The sequence below is a fragment of the Lissotriton vulgaris genome, chromosome 10 (assembly GCF_964263255.1).
Source record: "Lissotriton vulgaris chromosome 10, aLisVul1.2, whole genome shotgun sequence".
NCBI classification, from domain to species: Eukaryota; Metazoa; Chordata; class Amphibia; order Caudata; family Salamandridae; genus Lissotriton; species Lissotriton vulgaris.
Window position 1 is genome coordinate 844,994,103 of NC_141698.1, and position 15,058 is coordinate 845,009,160.

At 44.3% G+C, this 15,058-nt stretch overlaps 1 protein-coding gene across 1 annotated transcript in view; it reads left to right on the plus strand.

Moving 5' to 3' along the window:
* The window catches only part of CUBN (cubilin), a 1,372,460-nt gene that overhangs the window by 606,368 nt on the left and 751,034 nt on the right, over positions 1-15,058 (plus strand). Inside the window, exon 31 of the mRNA XM_086941783.1 lies at positions 2,712-2,893. Coding sequence (XP_086797909.1) covers positions 2,712-2,893 — 182 coding nt within the window. The remainder of the gene's footprint in view (positions 1-2,711; positions 2,894-15,058) is intronic.

A 15,058-nucleotide genomic window follows, 5' to 3' on the forward strand; every position in this document is an offset into this window, starting at 1 on the left:
TGATTGCCTCCTTGATACTCTCTGCAAAATAAAATCAGTTTCCCCTCTGGATCCTTTACCCATTGCCGTATTTAGGTCCCTCGACCCTCAGCAATTGTCAGCAATCTGCTCCACATTGAACCTATCGCTTAAGACTGCCACAGTCCCGGCCATCTGGAAACACGCTATGGTCACGCCACTCCTGAAAAAGCCTTCTGCAGACCCCGAACTTCTTTCGAACTACCGCCCTATTTCACTGTTACCTGCTTTTTCTAAGGTGCTCGAACGCCACATTCATTGCCACATTACCCAGTTTGTGACCTCTAACAACTTACTCCATCCTTCGCAGTCAGGATTCCGGTCAGGTTTCTCAACAGAAACAACGCTCCTAGGTGTCACAGAGAATCTCCGTTCTTTGCTAGACAGAGGTGAGACGGCCGCGCTGATATTACTCGATCTCAGCGCGGCGTTCAACACCATTTCCCACAAAATCCTCCTGAACTCCTTAGCCAGCATGGGCGTTGAAGGATTGGCCCTGGGCTGGCTGGCCTCTTTTCTTGCTGATCGCACTTTTCAAATCTTTTCCCAATCCGCCACTTCCAATGTTTATCCCCAACCTCACGGTGTCCCTCAAGGTTCTATTCTTAGCCCCCTTCTTTTCAATCTGTATGTCACCCCTTTAGCCCACATAGCAAACAGCGTTGGTCTTACTTTGTTTACGTACGCTGATGACTCGCAGATTGTCTTTTCGCTCACCAAATCTGACAAGGCCTCCACTTCTCTCCTTTCAGTTGGGCTGGGTGAAATTGCCAAATGGATGGACCATAATCTTCTCAAGTTGAATGGGGGTAAGACCGAGGTCTTTGTCCTGGGTCATAAACCTGACCTATGGACTTTGAGGCACTGGCCTGTCGAACTCGGCCCCCTTCCAGCACCTGTGGAACAGGTTCGTAATCTCGGTGTTGTTATTGACAGGGATCTGACAATGCAATGCCAAGTTAACAAGGTATCATCCACATGCTTCACCATTATACGTTGGTTGAGAAAGATCTTGTGGATGTTGCCTGTGGATACCCGGCATTCCGTCGTGAGTGCCTTGGTCACCTCCCGGTTGGATTATGGTAACATACTTTACCTGGGGGCGGCCAAGGCTGTCACGCGCCGTCTCCAGGTGGTACAAAACGCCGCAGCGCGCCTGCTTAGCGGATGCCGTAAAACCGACCATGTATCCAGCCACCTTCGTAAACTTCATTGGCTGAAGGTGGAAAACCGTGTGAAGTTTAAGGCGCTTACCTATGTGCACAAGATCAGGCAGAAGGTGGCCCCAAGTTATCTTCAGACCTTGGTGAAATCGTATTCTCCTACCCGCTCCCTCCGATCCTCCTCCCAAATCCTCTTTTCTGTGCCGAGGGTCCAACTTTCAAGAATGGGAGGCCGTTCTTTTGCCTATCTGGGGCCTAAGTTATGGAACTCTCTCCCTCTGATCATTCGGTCGGAGGACAGTCACACTCGCTTCCGCAAAGCCGTTAAGACCTGGCTCTTTGATCAATAATTGCATCCGCCTCTACCTGACTCTATTAGCTGCACAATCTTAGCGCCGGGAAACCCTTAGGGGTAGCTGTCGCGCTCTACAAACTTAAATAATAAATAAATAAAATAAATATTACCTCACTGCCAAAACCTGGAATACCCTGCCACTCCACTTCAGGCTATCCTCGTTACTGACCCAATTCAGAAAAGATCTCTGAACCTGGCTCTTCGACTGAACCTCAGCTTCCAGAGAGACCGGCAGCCCCATCGCCCCACCCCCAGTGCCTTGAGACCCTCGCGGGTGGGTTGTCACACTTGACAAACACTGAACGATTGACACGGAGCACTTCCGTGCACAAAGGGGTACCATTCAGTAACAGGGACTATTATGGCAACATGTGCTTTTTGTGACCATATAAGATATTCGTTTTTAGGTAATTTTTTTTTTGTAGAATAAGAGCCTGGTAGCATCTGCAACAATTTCTTTTTAAAAATAATGTCAAATCAAATCATTATCAAAGCCAAAAGGCTGCCAGCCAATGCCAGACTAATAGCTTTGCCAATGCTTTTTGTCAGCATAGAACAGGATAACAAAATAGTAGATAAAAGAAAGAAAGGAAGAAAGGTAATTAAATGGCTGTCACAATGGTATTAAATAACAAGCACGTAAGTATGTAATAAAAAAGCATGTGAAATAAGAAATGACTGAAAATACAAACCAATGTAAGAGCGCATCCTAGAACATGAAATAAAGTGGTGATTTTACATAGTACTCCTCATAAATAGAGTTACAAGAGATATTTCCATCTCGATTGGAGAGACAGTTTATATAGCGGAGACCCAAAAGCATGTCAGTCATGTAGAGAATCAGATGAATTAAGTTTATTCTATCAATATTGTGCTTACAATAAATGGTATTCTATTGGGCGAAATGGGAGATGTCCTGAATTATAATTCCAATTTACAGCAATTTTGATGGATTTCTGTGCTTTGTTATTTTTTTAAATTAACCAGGCAAAAATAAATTGTATTTGATTTGATATTTGAACTGTATCACAAAGAGTACATCAGTAATCATGATTCATAGGGCTATTTATGGTCTGTGAGTTGTGAGTTGAGAAAGCAAGGCCAACTATAGTTGACATGCTGGACGCTTTTCAGAATTGAAGTTGGATTTATAAATTGCCTTGTTTATTTTCTAGGTTGTGGTGGAGTGTTCCAAGCACACAGTGGTGAGATCCATTCTCCAAACTATCCCAGTGCACTTGGAAACACCTCTGATTGCTCTTGGATTATCCGTGTGGGCCAAGGGCACCGTGTAATGCTGAACATCACTGACTTGGACCTGCAGTATGACGCCACATGCTCCCAAAGCAGCATTACTGTGAGTCCAGCTACTATGCTGATTCAAAATGTTATACCCTGTGATAACATTCTACCCACTAAGAAGCATGTGTTTGCCATTACAACCACTCATACTGCGTGTCTGAATATCGACCATGTGGTTTTACAGTACAGTATGTAAGAACAGAGTGTCACACAATGACTGTGTACTCATTTATTTATTGAACAGCTTGCAGTAATGATTTAAAACAGCTGTTGGCGTCCCTGCATAAATAACTGCTTTTAGCAAAACATGTGACCAGTAATCTGATATTACGTGATCTTTCTAGGCCATGAAAATATTTCTGCAACAGGACTGATCGCCTGTCAGAGGATTGATTTTTCTGGACATGGGTTCATTTTATTTACACATTAAGTGAAATTTCTAGAGGACAGCAACATTGTTGATTGTTTAAAATCATTAGCATTGAAACACTGTCCTATACTAAGGAGCTTAGCAATGCAAAATATGATACTAGTTACTTGTTGTGCAGTGAGCCACCATCCTCTGACGCAGGTTGCAGTGACTGGCCTTACATTCACTCTGTGTTTGGGGGAGGGGACGTTGGAATGGGATCTGACAGCCAGTGATGCTCCGATAGCTTCCCAACCCATGAGGTGAGCGGCAGTAGGCTAAATCCTAATATGCTGACAGAGGAGAGGGTGCAAGTCCTACTAAGAACTACACATAGGCCTTGTTTTCTGGTAATGCATTGCAGGTCAGATGTATCATTATACTGGTCTCAAAAACCGGCCACAAATTGCAACCAGTATTCCTTTGACCAGTATTGAATTTTGCAAACCAACTAATATGTAGAGTTGTAAAATTCCAAATCTGAATGAGTTACAGTCTAACCCACTTTATTAATATTCATTAGGTTGGAGGCAAATTGTGGCTCACTCCAATTTGATAAAATCATGGGGTGGTTGCATGCTAGGGTGAGCAGAACACTGTATCTATGATTGTATTCAAATGTTCCTTGTACAGCAGCCTCACTTCCTTAAGGGAAAAGAGACTCATTTAAAACAAAGATCTTATTTTAAAAGTTTCTCTTAGAGTTGACAGTGACCCCATGGATGACTGTTTTCTCCTCCAGAATCTGTTCCTGCAATTCACAAAGCTTAAGTTAATGATTTACCAGCACAACATAGAAGTGAGTAACTTTTCAGTGGCTTGCAACTGGATTTACAGTTGCAAACCATTAGTTCATAGGGTACCTCGCAGGCGTTGGAAGGGACACACAAAGCGCATCACTTTCACATACCAAATTAGCATGCAGTTGCAATTGCATTTTAGGAGTCGATAAAAATTTACTGACTCTTAACATGAAATTGGTACAATGGGAAAGACCTTTTTTTGTGGTCACAAACACCAATGTAGAGTGCTTGAGACCATAGAAAAGTTTAGTACCTCTGGCCAATTGGTTCCCTCAAGGCAAACTTCTGCATATTCATACTAGTAGTAAAGTAGTGACCCTTTCCAAGAAAGGAAAATGTACTACAGTGGCCTCGTAGAATGTTTTTATTGAGCAGATCACCCACAAACACTATATGCAACCACATTTATTCTCATCACGTTATCCTTAGAGCAATGAGTCAGGCATAAGTTCTCCTCAGCTATCTCTTTCATCTAGGCTGCAAGCCATTTTATAGATACCTTTATGAGGGGTATGTTCGGTATACTTGACTGCCACTGGAGATCCGTCAACCGCCACTAGATAATGATTCACTTTTTATTGCTAATTTTTTGCAAAAAAAATACATGATTTTTTTTCTGCAATAAAATGTAATCTACTAGCAACCTCCAGACTGAAAGAAACTAATAAAGGAGCAAAGCATGGAGAGAATGGCATGTATATTTGTAGAGCACAATGTTCACCTTCAAGGAGGTAGCTTGGTGCTATTGACAGAAAGCAGTTCATTTTTCCCCAATGACACTCATTTTATTGGCCTGAGAAAGATGAAAGGCTGAGTGGAACTACTGGGATTCAAACTCGTGTCCAAGCACAAATCCCTGAAAAAGATGCCTTAGTTCACTCACCATCAAACCCGAAATTGTGATATCTCATGTATTTATGAGAACGAGAGAATGGGACACAACTGAAAGAAACATATACATGAGGATTGAGAACACCTGCATGTTATTGAGAGTGACAAGCGAAAGGTGTCCATGCCATTCATTATTTCCACAAAGAGTGATTCATTTGGACAATGTCACGACCAACGTTTCTGGAATTTCTCTTTTCTACTGGGTAGACGTGCAATGTATATAAGGAGCATTTCTGGAATCCTACTGACTTCAAACAATATATTTTGGATATTTCCTTTCACCTCTCGCTGCTTGGGATCGCGTGCCACGTGCGACCTCTTTATAAATTTCCTGCATGGCAGCAATCCAGTATCCATGAGATTCTAAATCTAGTCGATCATGTGTCAGACATTAGGATCTAATTGATCATCAGGCAATGCACTGGAAGGAGGCGCAGATTTGTTGGGTCATTATGGTCACGTTAAAATGTTTTCATATTAAATGTCTAAATATGTGATAAAACAAAGGAAAGGCATAATGTCTTTACCCAGGCCATCCTCCCTTATTGCCTCCTGATAGATATGTTGTTGCTGAAAGTAAATTATGCTCATGAACATAGCGATAGCGCTTTGATGAACTACTTGGGTTATATAAATGTTTTGATGCTGTTGAATTGCAGAGAACAAAAAGAAAATTGCATATAGAGCAGTAACTCTGACAACTCACCAACCAATTCACAGGGCTCCCAAATTAACATAACTCCATATGCAAAGCCCAAGATCACATCTAATGAGAAATCGAAATAACAACATAAACATATGGTATCACAAGAAGCACAGCATCAGCTAGACCTAAATCCGGTCACTTACGAAAGTAGTCACTTTAGAAACTCTAGTGTTAAAGGGGCTGAGAGTAGAGGAGCATGTTACAAGATGAGGAGGTCTTAAGCATTTCACTTTTTCCCCGGGTGATGGATACATGCACCTATCAAGATGCTCCAACCACGCAGGACATTGGGATAGTCACGTGATTGCTGACTCAGATAGTGTGGTTTGATGAATTTTTGTTGCACCTGAGCTTTTAACGGAACATATGAAGGATAGCACATCCCACTGTCTTCTAAGTCACTACATATTTCCCAAATGCATTAAAGGATTTATGAGGTACACTATCTATATTGAACAGAATTACTGTGGATTTCCACATCTAGATGATGCGGTATGCGTTCTGGACCCTACATGTCTTCTAATTTGTAGTCTGTTACCTTGTTCTTCTGGTTACCACATAGCTTCTGCGACAGGTGTTCCTGCGTTGACCATGATTATGTGCTACACCTTACAGACATCATTCCCTTTATTTTTTAACAAGCCTGGCAATTTCTTGGCCTCTCGTGATTTTGGTCCTCAATATTTTGTCCACTATGATGTGGTAGGACACTGTTTCTCTAGTCGCCGTTTTAACGTACGACCAAGTAGATCACACCGCCAGTGTAAAAAGTTGAGACGCTGCTTGCCTATGACCCCTGAACACTTTTGATCCATGTCTAGCGAATAAGCATGTCGATTTGTAGGTCTTACTTGATGTTGAATTGAAGACTGGGTTGCAGGAGATTCTTTGAAGACAGTAACGGGATTGAGGTGAGGAGAGCTCAGGCAACCACAGTGCACGTCATTTGTGGGGATTAGAGAATACAGGTCTCAGGGCCTGCATGAGAGCTAGCAGAAGGATTGGATTGGAGAACTCAGTTCAAAGCGCAGAATCAAGGGGAGGGATGGGTGATAAATGTTCCAGGTTCAACGAGATAAGCCAAGTGTGTGTTCCTTCTTAGGAGAGTTTAGAGCTGTGCACTCGCAGGGCTGCATAGACTGAACATCTCACTAGAAATGTAGCTGAGTGAGTGAAACTGATCAAAGTGGGTAAACATATGAAACGGTGTTGATTTGCTAAAATTATGATAACCTCAATGATAAAACATGTTGGGTTCGAGTTAATACTGTGCTAAATAGCTCATCAAAAGTGTGGTCTCTGTCTCTGCTGGACAGTGGTTCACTGCTGCTGAAGGATGAATGGGTCCTGGCACGGCTGAGCAGCATTGTTACCGCAACTCTGGCAAAATTCAAATCACATTTAATTTAGACTGCGAGAATCAGCATCTATAGTTGATTAACTCTGATGAAAAGTGTTTGGCAATAGTGTTACCACGCTATTTCACATTTTGACCCGCAATTTCCTAAATGGGGACCAATTTCCCTACAGATTTTTCACAGCTCTCTAAATGAAGTGGTGAGTGTGCCTGTACTAATCAAATGTCCACACTGGTGGTTGTGTCATCTTTTATTTTTAAGTGTAGCATGTTGGATTTTTTTTTAGCAGTGTAATACATGATAGCGGTCACAGCAGCTTGGGGGAAATCGTATATCAGTTCCTGAGCTGATTTCAGGTAATAGTTGGTTACACCTCAGCATTTTGTTACTTGTTTTAACATGTAAATACCTACCTGATTCCCTGAACCCTTCCACCTAATGGAGTATGTTTTTCCTGTATTATGCCTTTAATTCACAATTTTCCTTTTCTTTCCAGCGAAAGCCCGCATTAAACTAGCTGTGCTAAATTGTAACCGACTAGCCAATGAAAGAAACATTTGTGTATCTGTTATTCCATCTACAAGCTACAGGATACAATGTTCGTAGTCAGGCTTATTTCCCATTCTATTGAAAACAAGCAAAAATAGGGTGAGGTTCATAATCGTAGAAGAAAAGCAGGAAAGCAGCGGGGCTTCTGGAAACTGTACGCAGTCATAGTGCAGTGTTTGTGAAAGATAACGGTGTATAAAGGCACCGGGCAATAAACAACACTGCAGGGGATTCGGGTAGAACGCGGTGCATTTCTGACACTTGATAATCAGACAGGACTCCCTAAAGTATCACCAGCCCGGTTAATGCTGGACGCTGGTTGGAGCTTTTCAGAGCTTCTTACACCTTTATATGTTGCCTGAGAGTACCGGAACGCCATTAGTGTGTCTCCTTTCAAGGGGAATGTCTTGCATGACGTCACGTAAAGATGCCATGATCACTGATTTTCACTTCCGCACTTTAACCTGGTTTGTGTCATTCCCCTCTGGAATCATGACTTTGGGGATCCCAGGGCAATGGAGCAGGGACCACCTTTGTTAGGCAGCACCCTTGTCTGTCAGCCACCTGTAGTGCCTACGATGCACTCAAAAGAGAAGGCTTGCGAGACACAGAGCCCTACACAAGGGCCGGCTTTAGAGAGGTCGGTGCCCGGTGCAACAATCATTTTTGGCACCCCTCCAATCCCCATGACCACCTCCTCTGATTCCCTCCCGACCACTAGGCAAAAGTGCCCCTCATCTTTCTACAGCCTCCCTCATCTTTCTACAGCCTCCCTCTCACATACATTTGTTTTTAAGCACTAGTAAAGGCTAAATTTACCTGTAAGAATGTATGTAAAGGGAGAAAGCATGGGAGGTACAGAGCCCTACACCGTGCACTGCCATCAGTGAATATACATTAGCTGCACACCTTGTAGGATGGGAGCCGAACTGAACCAGAGTCCAAGGCAGAGACCAACTGCATCAACCTTGTCTTCATAATTTGTGTACTCTCACCTCAGGATGAACGAGGGGGTCAGTAATAGTGGGAGTATCATGCAGAGGTACTTTGTAGCGTATGCATGGGAGGTCTACTCATCTTGCTTTACGCAGTTATAGTATATGTGCCTATGCATTCATGCAAATACCACAAAAGGGTTCAGGATTGTTGTATCACATCCCTATTTTTAAAGTGGTTGGTTTCGTATCTCAATAGGAGGTTGAGGCTGGTGTATCGTTGGTGATGGAAGTCAATGAAGGATAATCTATAGGACGTCTTGGTGACTACGTTTATGCCATCTCTGTCCAGGGTGGTGCTACTCTGTCTGATGGCAGACAATTCCCTCAGAGTTTCCAATACTTTCTGGATGCTTTTGTGTCAAGACGAAGTGACATGGCAAGCACCTAGGGTTTGAGGCCTCAGTGTCTTTCTGTGCTTCCTTTCAGACAGATGATAGTGGTACACTAATTGTATAAGGATCAGAAGAAATAGAACTGTACTGTGCATACCAACCTGGTCTCAGATGACATAGTGCTACTGTTGTTGTCCATGCCTATGAAATAAAGTATAGAAATTCATTGATTACATCTTTGCTGAACTAGAAACTTGGAACGAAATGTACTGCTGATCAGTGTAGGTTTTTCTTTTTTGTCCACATATCACCAAAGCTGCAGAAAACTCAAGCTATACTGTGTTGAGAGACTGACTATCAGCCTGCTGCATTGATTTGAGATTGTGGTACTGGGGCCCACGTGGTTGTGGCATCAGCATTCAAACTGAACTAACTTTATAATAAAAATAAAGGCACTGTTCTTACATATGGAGGTAAGTAAGGTACTCCATGACATCTCCATCACCCCATCAGTTGACGGGGGCCCTGTGCAGGGGCCTAGGGAGATCTGACAATATTGATTTTGGAGAGGAGCCGAAGAATGCTGGTACTGGATGTCCCAGAAGATGTCGGCCACAGCAAGAAACGTTCATAGTACTAGGAGAAAAAAAAAATCAATTTTGGAAAAGGTGATGGACAGAGTTTCTGAATGATGCAGAATACTCCTACCCAGTCAAGAGATCAGGGCTTGATCCATCACCGTTTTTTAGCTCACTGCACCATCCCAGCTCAGAACCTGGCTATATGCAAATTAGTCTGTTCCTGTTCCAGTGCATGATGGGAACAGGGCAAACCAAACTACCAAGCCAATTCTTATACTGGGAAGGAGACAAGCTACCGGGGACCGGTTTCTGACATTTCAGCCGTCGTCCGCCCGGCTTGCTTGAATCCTGATGGTGCAATGAGCTAGGGACTCACGTCTGAGTATACCCTCCCACACTTAGTGTGGATAAAATCAATTTTGGAAAAGGTGATGGACAGAGTTTCTGAATGATGCAGAATACTCCTACCCAGTCAAGAGATCAGGGCTTGATCCATCACCGTTTCTTAGCTCACTGCACAATCCCAGCTCAGAACCTGGCTATATGCAAATTAGTCTGGTGGTGGATCAAGCCCTGATCTCTTGACTGGGTAGGAGTATTCTGCATCATTCAGAAACTCTGTCCATCACCTTTTCCAAAATTGATTTTATCCACACTAAGTGTGGGAGGGTATACTCAGACGTGAGTCCCTAGCTCATTGCACCATCAGGATTCAAGCAAGCCGGGCCGATGACGGCTGAAATGCCAGAAACCGGTCCCCGGTAGCTTGTCTCTTTTCTGGTGAAGAATTGGCTTGGTAGTTTGGTCTGCCCTGTTCCCATCATGCACTGGGACAGGAACAGACTAATTTGCATGTAGCCAGGTTCTGAGCTGGGATGGTGCAGTGAGCTAAAAACCGGTGGTGGATCAAGCCCTGATCTCTTGACTGGGTAGGAGTATTCTGCATCATTCAGAAACTCTGTCCATCACTTTTTCCAAAATTGATTTTATCCACACTAAGTGTGGGAGGGTATACTCAGACGTGAGTCCCTAGCTCATTGCACCATCAGGATTCAAGCAAGCCGGGCCGATGACGGCTGAAATGCCAGAAACCGGTCCCCGGTAGCTTGTCTCCTTTCTGGTGAAGAATTGGCTTGGTAGTTTGGTCTGCCCTGTTCCCATCATGCACTGGGACAGGAACAGACTAATTTGCATGTAGCCAGGTTCTGAGCTGGGATGGTGCAGTGAGCTAAAAAACGGTGGTGGATCAAGCCCTGATCTCTTGACTGGGTAGGAGTATTCTGCATCATTCAGAAAATCTGTCCATCACCTTTTCCAAAATTAAAATTCATAGTACTAGGAGACCCAGTCCAGGTTGAGAAGATAAGCATCACAATTCCCATGATAAACTTGAGCTATTTATAATAATAGGGCAGAATTCACACTCCTTAAATTTAGCCATCTATCCTATTCCCAGGGCAACAAGATTGGTAAGCAAATAGCTAGACAGCTAAAAGATAAGCGAGAGAGGGAGGACAAAGGTGGCATTCAGGGGCCCTCTGGAGAGGTTATGCACAGGGATGAGGATAAAGCCGAGCTCTTTGGCTCCTTCTATGAAACCCTTTATACTAAGGATGTTCTTGATTCAGATGCCCAACGGGACTACCTCCAGACATTAAGCTTTCCTCAAGCCTCGAATGAATGGAACGAGTTACTCACCGCTCCTATCACTCAAGACAAAACTAATACTGCTATTAAAGCTCTTAAGTCCCACAACGTCCAGGGCCAGGCCGGGTACACCGTCCTCTTTTATAAAACTTTTGCTCCTGACATCTGCCCTCATCTCACCCGGCTCTTTAATAAGATTGCTGAAGAGGGCAAAACCGCTGCCTCCATGACTGAGGCTATGATTTCCATGATGCCCAAACCAGGGAAGGATCCCCGTCAATGTGCCTCCTATCGGCCTATCTCGCTATTAAATCTTGAAGCAAACTGTACTCCTCTATTTTAGCTCTCCGATTAAACAACCTTATGCTTGACCTCATACACCCTGATTAGTCGGGGTTTATTAAAGGGCGTCAAACACATGACAACGCCCGCCGATTCATACATTTAATAGAGAAGGCCAATCGACGTTGGATCCCCACTGTTTTGGTGGGACTGGATGCGGAGAAAGCCTTTGACAAGGTTGACTGGCCATTCCTGTTCCACACACTCACGGTATTTGGCTTTGCACCCAAATTTCTAACTATGATTCGAGCTAATTATCATCAACCTCTCTCTAAAGTGGTAGTCAATGGGGTACAGTCATCCTCCTTCTTTCACTCTAGAGGCACTAGACAGGTCTGTCCCCTTTAACGTCTACTCTTCGCCCTTAGCATAGAACCCCTTGCGATGGCGATAAGAGCTAATCCTGAAGTTCAGGGGATACCATTCACTGGGGATCCACATAAAATTTCCCTCTTCACAGATGATGTCCTTTTGTCCCTATCTGACCCTGCCACGTCCTTTCCGCCTTTACAGTCAGAACTTGAACGCTTTGAAAATTAACTTAGGCACATCATACATCCTCCACCTCATACTACTGCAAACGGAAGTCCGCAGACTCCAGTCTCTTACCCTGCTCCCATGGGCTACTTCCTCGATACAATATTTGGGAGTCCAGTTAACATCGAAGATAGAAGGGCTTTACGCTGCTAATTTCCCTCCCATTCTCACTCGCATCCAAATGGAACTCATGAAGTGGAGACCCCTCTTCTTATTGTGGCTAGGTCGTATATACGCGGTGAAAATGACACCCCTTCCTAAGCTCCTTTATCTCTTCCAGGCCCTGCCCATAGAACTTGAGAGAAACTTTTTTTCGGCGAGTTAAAGCTATGATCCTACACTTAATTTGGCAGGGGGGACGCGCTCGCTTCTCCTTCTCCCTACTGCGTTGCTCTCGAACGGAGGGTAGAGTTGGGCTTCCGGATATCCAACTATATTACAAAGTAGCACAGTTAAGAGTCCTGATTGAGTGGTCAAAATAGGAATCTGATAAGCACTGGTTACATATGGACCGCAGTGTGCCCGGGAGGACTATATGGGACCTGGTTTGGCGCCCTAAAACAGACAGACTCAAGAATACCTACATTGCCACTCCTGCACGCACCACTCTGAAAGTTTGGGATACGGTCACAGGAGATGATAGGTGGACCACTTTCCCCTCACCATCACACCACTCCATTTTAACCAGGCAATTCCCACCCCCCCCCCCCCCCGGGTCTACAAGAGGGACCTTTTGATGCCTGGAGGGGGGGGGGGGGTGCCTTGCCCTGACTCATCTTTTTCACAATTTTGACCCTCTCATCTTTGACAACTGCCAGCGAGATTATGGCCCAGGGAACACAGAGAGATACCGATATAGTCAGTTAATGCAGTGGGCCCTTACACCTTAGGTGCGAGAGGCAGCCACTGCCCCCTCACGAAGTTTGGATCCTTCCTCACCAAGACCACTTCCATGAAGGGGGCTATTTCATTCATATACAAATTTCTACTCCATACCACACTCTCCCCGCGACCATGATACATGTCCATGTGGGAAGGAATACTACAGCGTGGTATTTCTGATGAAGAATGGGCACACTTATGGACCAACAACATGAGATTCAACCACTCCAGAGAGCTTCGAGAAGCCCACCTTAAGACTATGATGGTATCTTCACCCATCCAGGCTTAAACAGATCTTTCCCACCACTTCCGATAGATGCGGGAGAGGGTATGGGCTCCTGGGGGACTTCCAACACATATGGTGGGATTGCCCGACTATTCGCCCATTTTGGGGAGAAATACTTCCACATATTAAAGACATGTTAGGCTACCCCATCCCGACTACCATGGCCGGGGCCCTTCTGGGGGTTCATGACCCTTCCCTAGAGCATCAGACCCGAGCAGACAAGATGATCATGATATAGGTGCAGCGAAGGTTACCCTGGCAGCTGCCTGGAAGAGGAAGGAAGCACCAGCAATCTCCCTTTGGCACTCTCAACTATGGAAGCTGCTTAGTCTTGAACGAATGTCGGATATCTTTAGGGAAGATTTTAAGAACTTTAAATTTAGGTGGGGCCCCCAAGTCACCTTCCTCTCACGTGGACTGCAGTCGGCTGTCTGTCCTTTCACCATCAGAGCCCTTCATCTCTTTCAATTTTGAGCTGTCTCTCCTACCACAAGTTACATAAACCGTGTAGATGTTGCCGCCACCATTGTAGGGGAGGGGGGCAGGGTGGGGTTTTCTTTGCATTTGTTTCTGTTTCTACGTGACTGTAGTTTACTCCCGGTGGCATCTTCTGATTGGAAGATCTAGGATACTTACCATCGCAAAAGAAAGATGGGATATGTGCTGAATTGTTTGCTATCACCCACTGTTTATAAAATCTAGCCCCAAGCTCCGCTATTGTAAGACGCTGTAACCTTCATTTAAGCGGACCTCCGAGAACGGGGTTGGGATTACATTGGACACTGTGCAATTCTAGCTAATTTCAGCCTCGTCCCATTCTGCAACACCTCCTGTAAGTGGTGATGTGATGGTACTGTATGTGATGTACCTTGGAAAAAGTTTAATAAAAATATGTTTGACAAAAATACGGTGTCAAACAAAGTCCCAACCACCCCTCTAAATCAATGTCTCACCTCCTGAGCAGTGATTGCAACACCTGTTTCATCTCGACCCAATGTTACCTTATCACCTGTGTTTTTGCAAGACCACTCCCTTATTTCGAATGTTGGAACCGTCATTGCTGTATCTCATCCAGTTTGTGCAACTGATGTTTCCTGCTTTTTTCTAGAAAGCCACTTATCTGACCTAACTCCTCCCTCAGTTCAAGTGAGAATTGGAAATAATGCCAACTGCTTGATGATCACTATCCACAGCAACACAGCGAATGGCTGGTCTGCCAATTGCCCTCTTTGCAGCAAATACACTCCTACTCCCACTGAACCATATGTTATCCTTGTAACACCGCATTTAATCACCACGTCCCCCATCCCACTCGAAATGACTGACCACCAACAAAAAATGTTCATAGATGACATCCATCTAAGTCTTCTTTCTGCTCCTCTTCCAAACACCACCTCTACTTTATCATACTCTAGCTCTCATCTTCCAATCACCTACCTCAGTCCATCCTACACTCCCAATTGTTTTGTAGATTTTGGTTCCCTTGAGGACAAGCTTGCCAATCTTAAACACGAATTTCAACTAGTAAAGTGCAACTTACAGAACTTTATATACATAACTCTGAAGAGTGAGAAGCTTTAAAATCTCAGCCTGACCACTGGAACTTACAGAACCCCAGTCACTAATCAACCTAATCCACCCACAATTGATAGACACTCCTTGCTTGAGTCATGGACCATAAAGAACCCACCCAGCTTACACTTGAGATTGTGACCCCTTCTCAATCCTCACTCCAAACCCCAGAGGGTCACTGATTATCTATCCAATGCTGACTTTCACCCCTGTTCCTCTCATACAACAACACACAAAAGGACTCTTTTCTCTCCCTGGTCAATATCTAAACTATTCCCTCCAACCCACTGAGCGAACCCAGTCTCAACCTTAGAACTATAAGCAAGC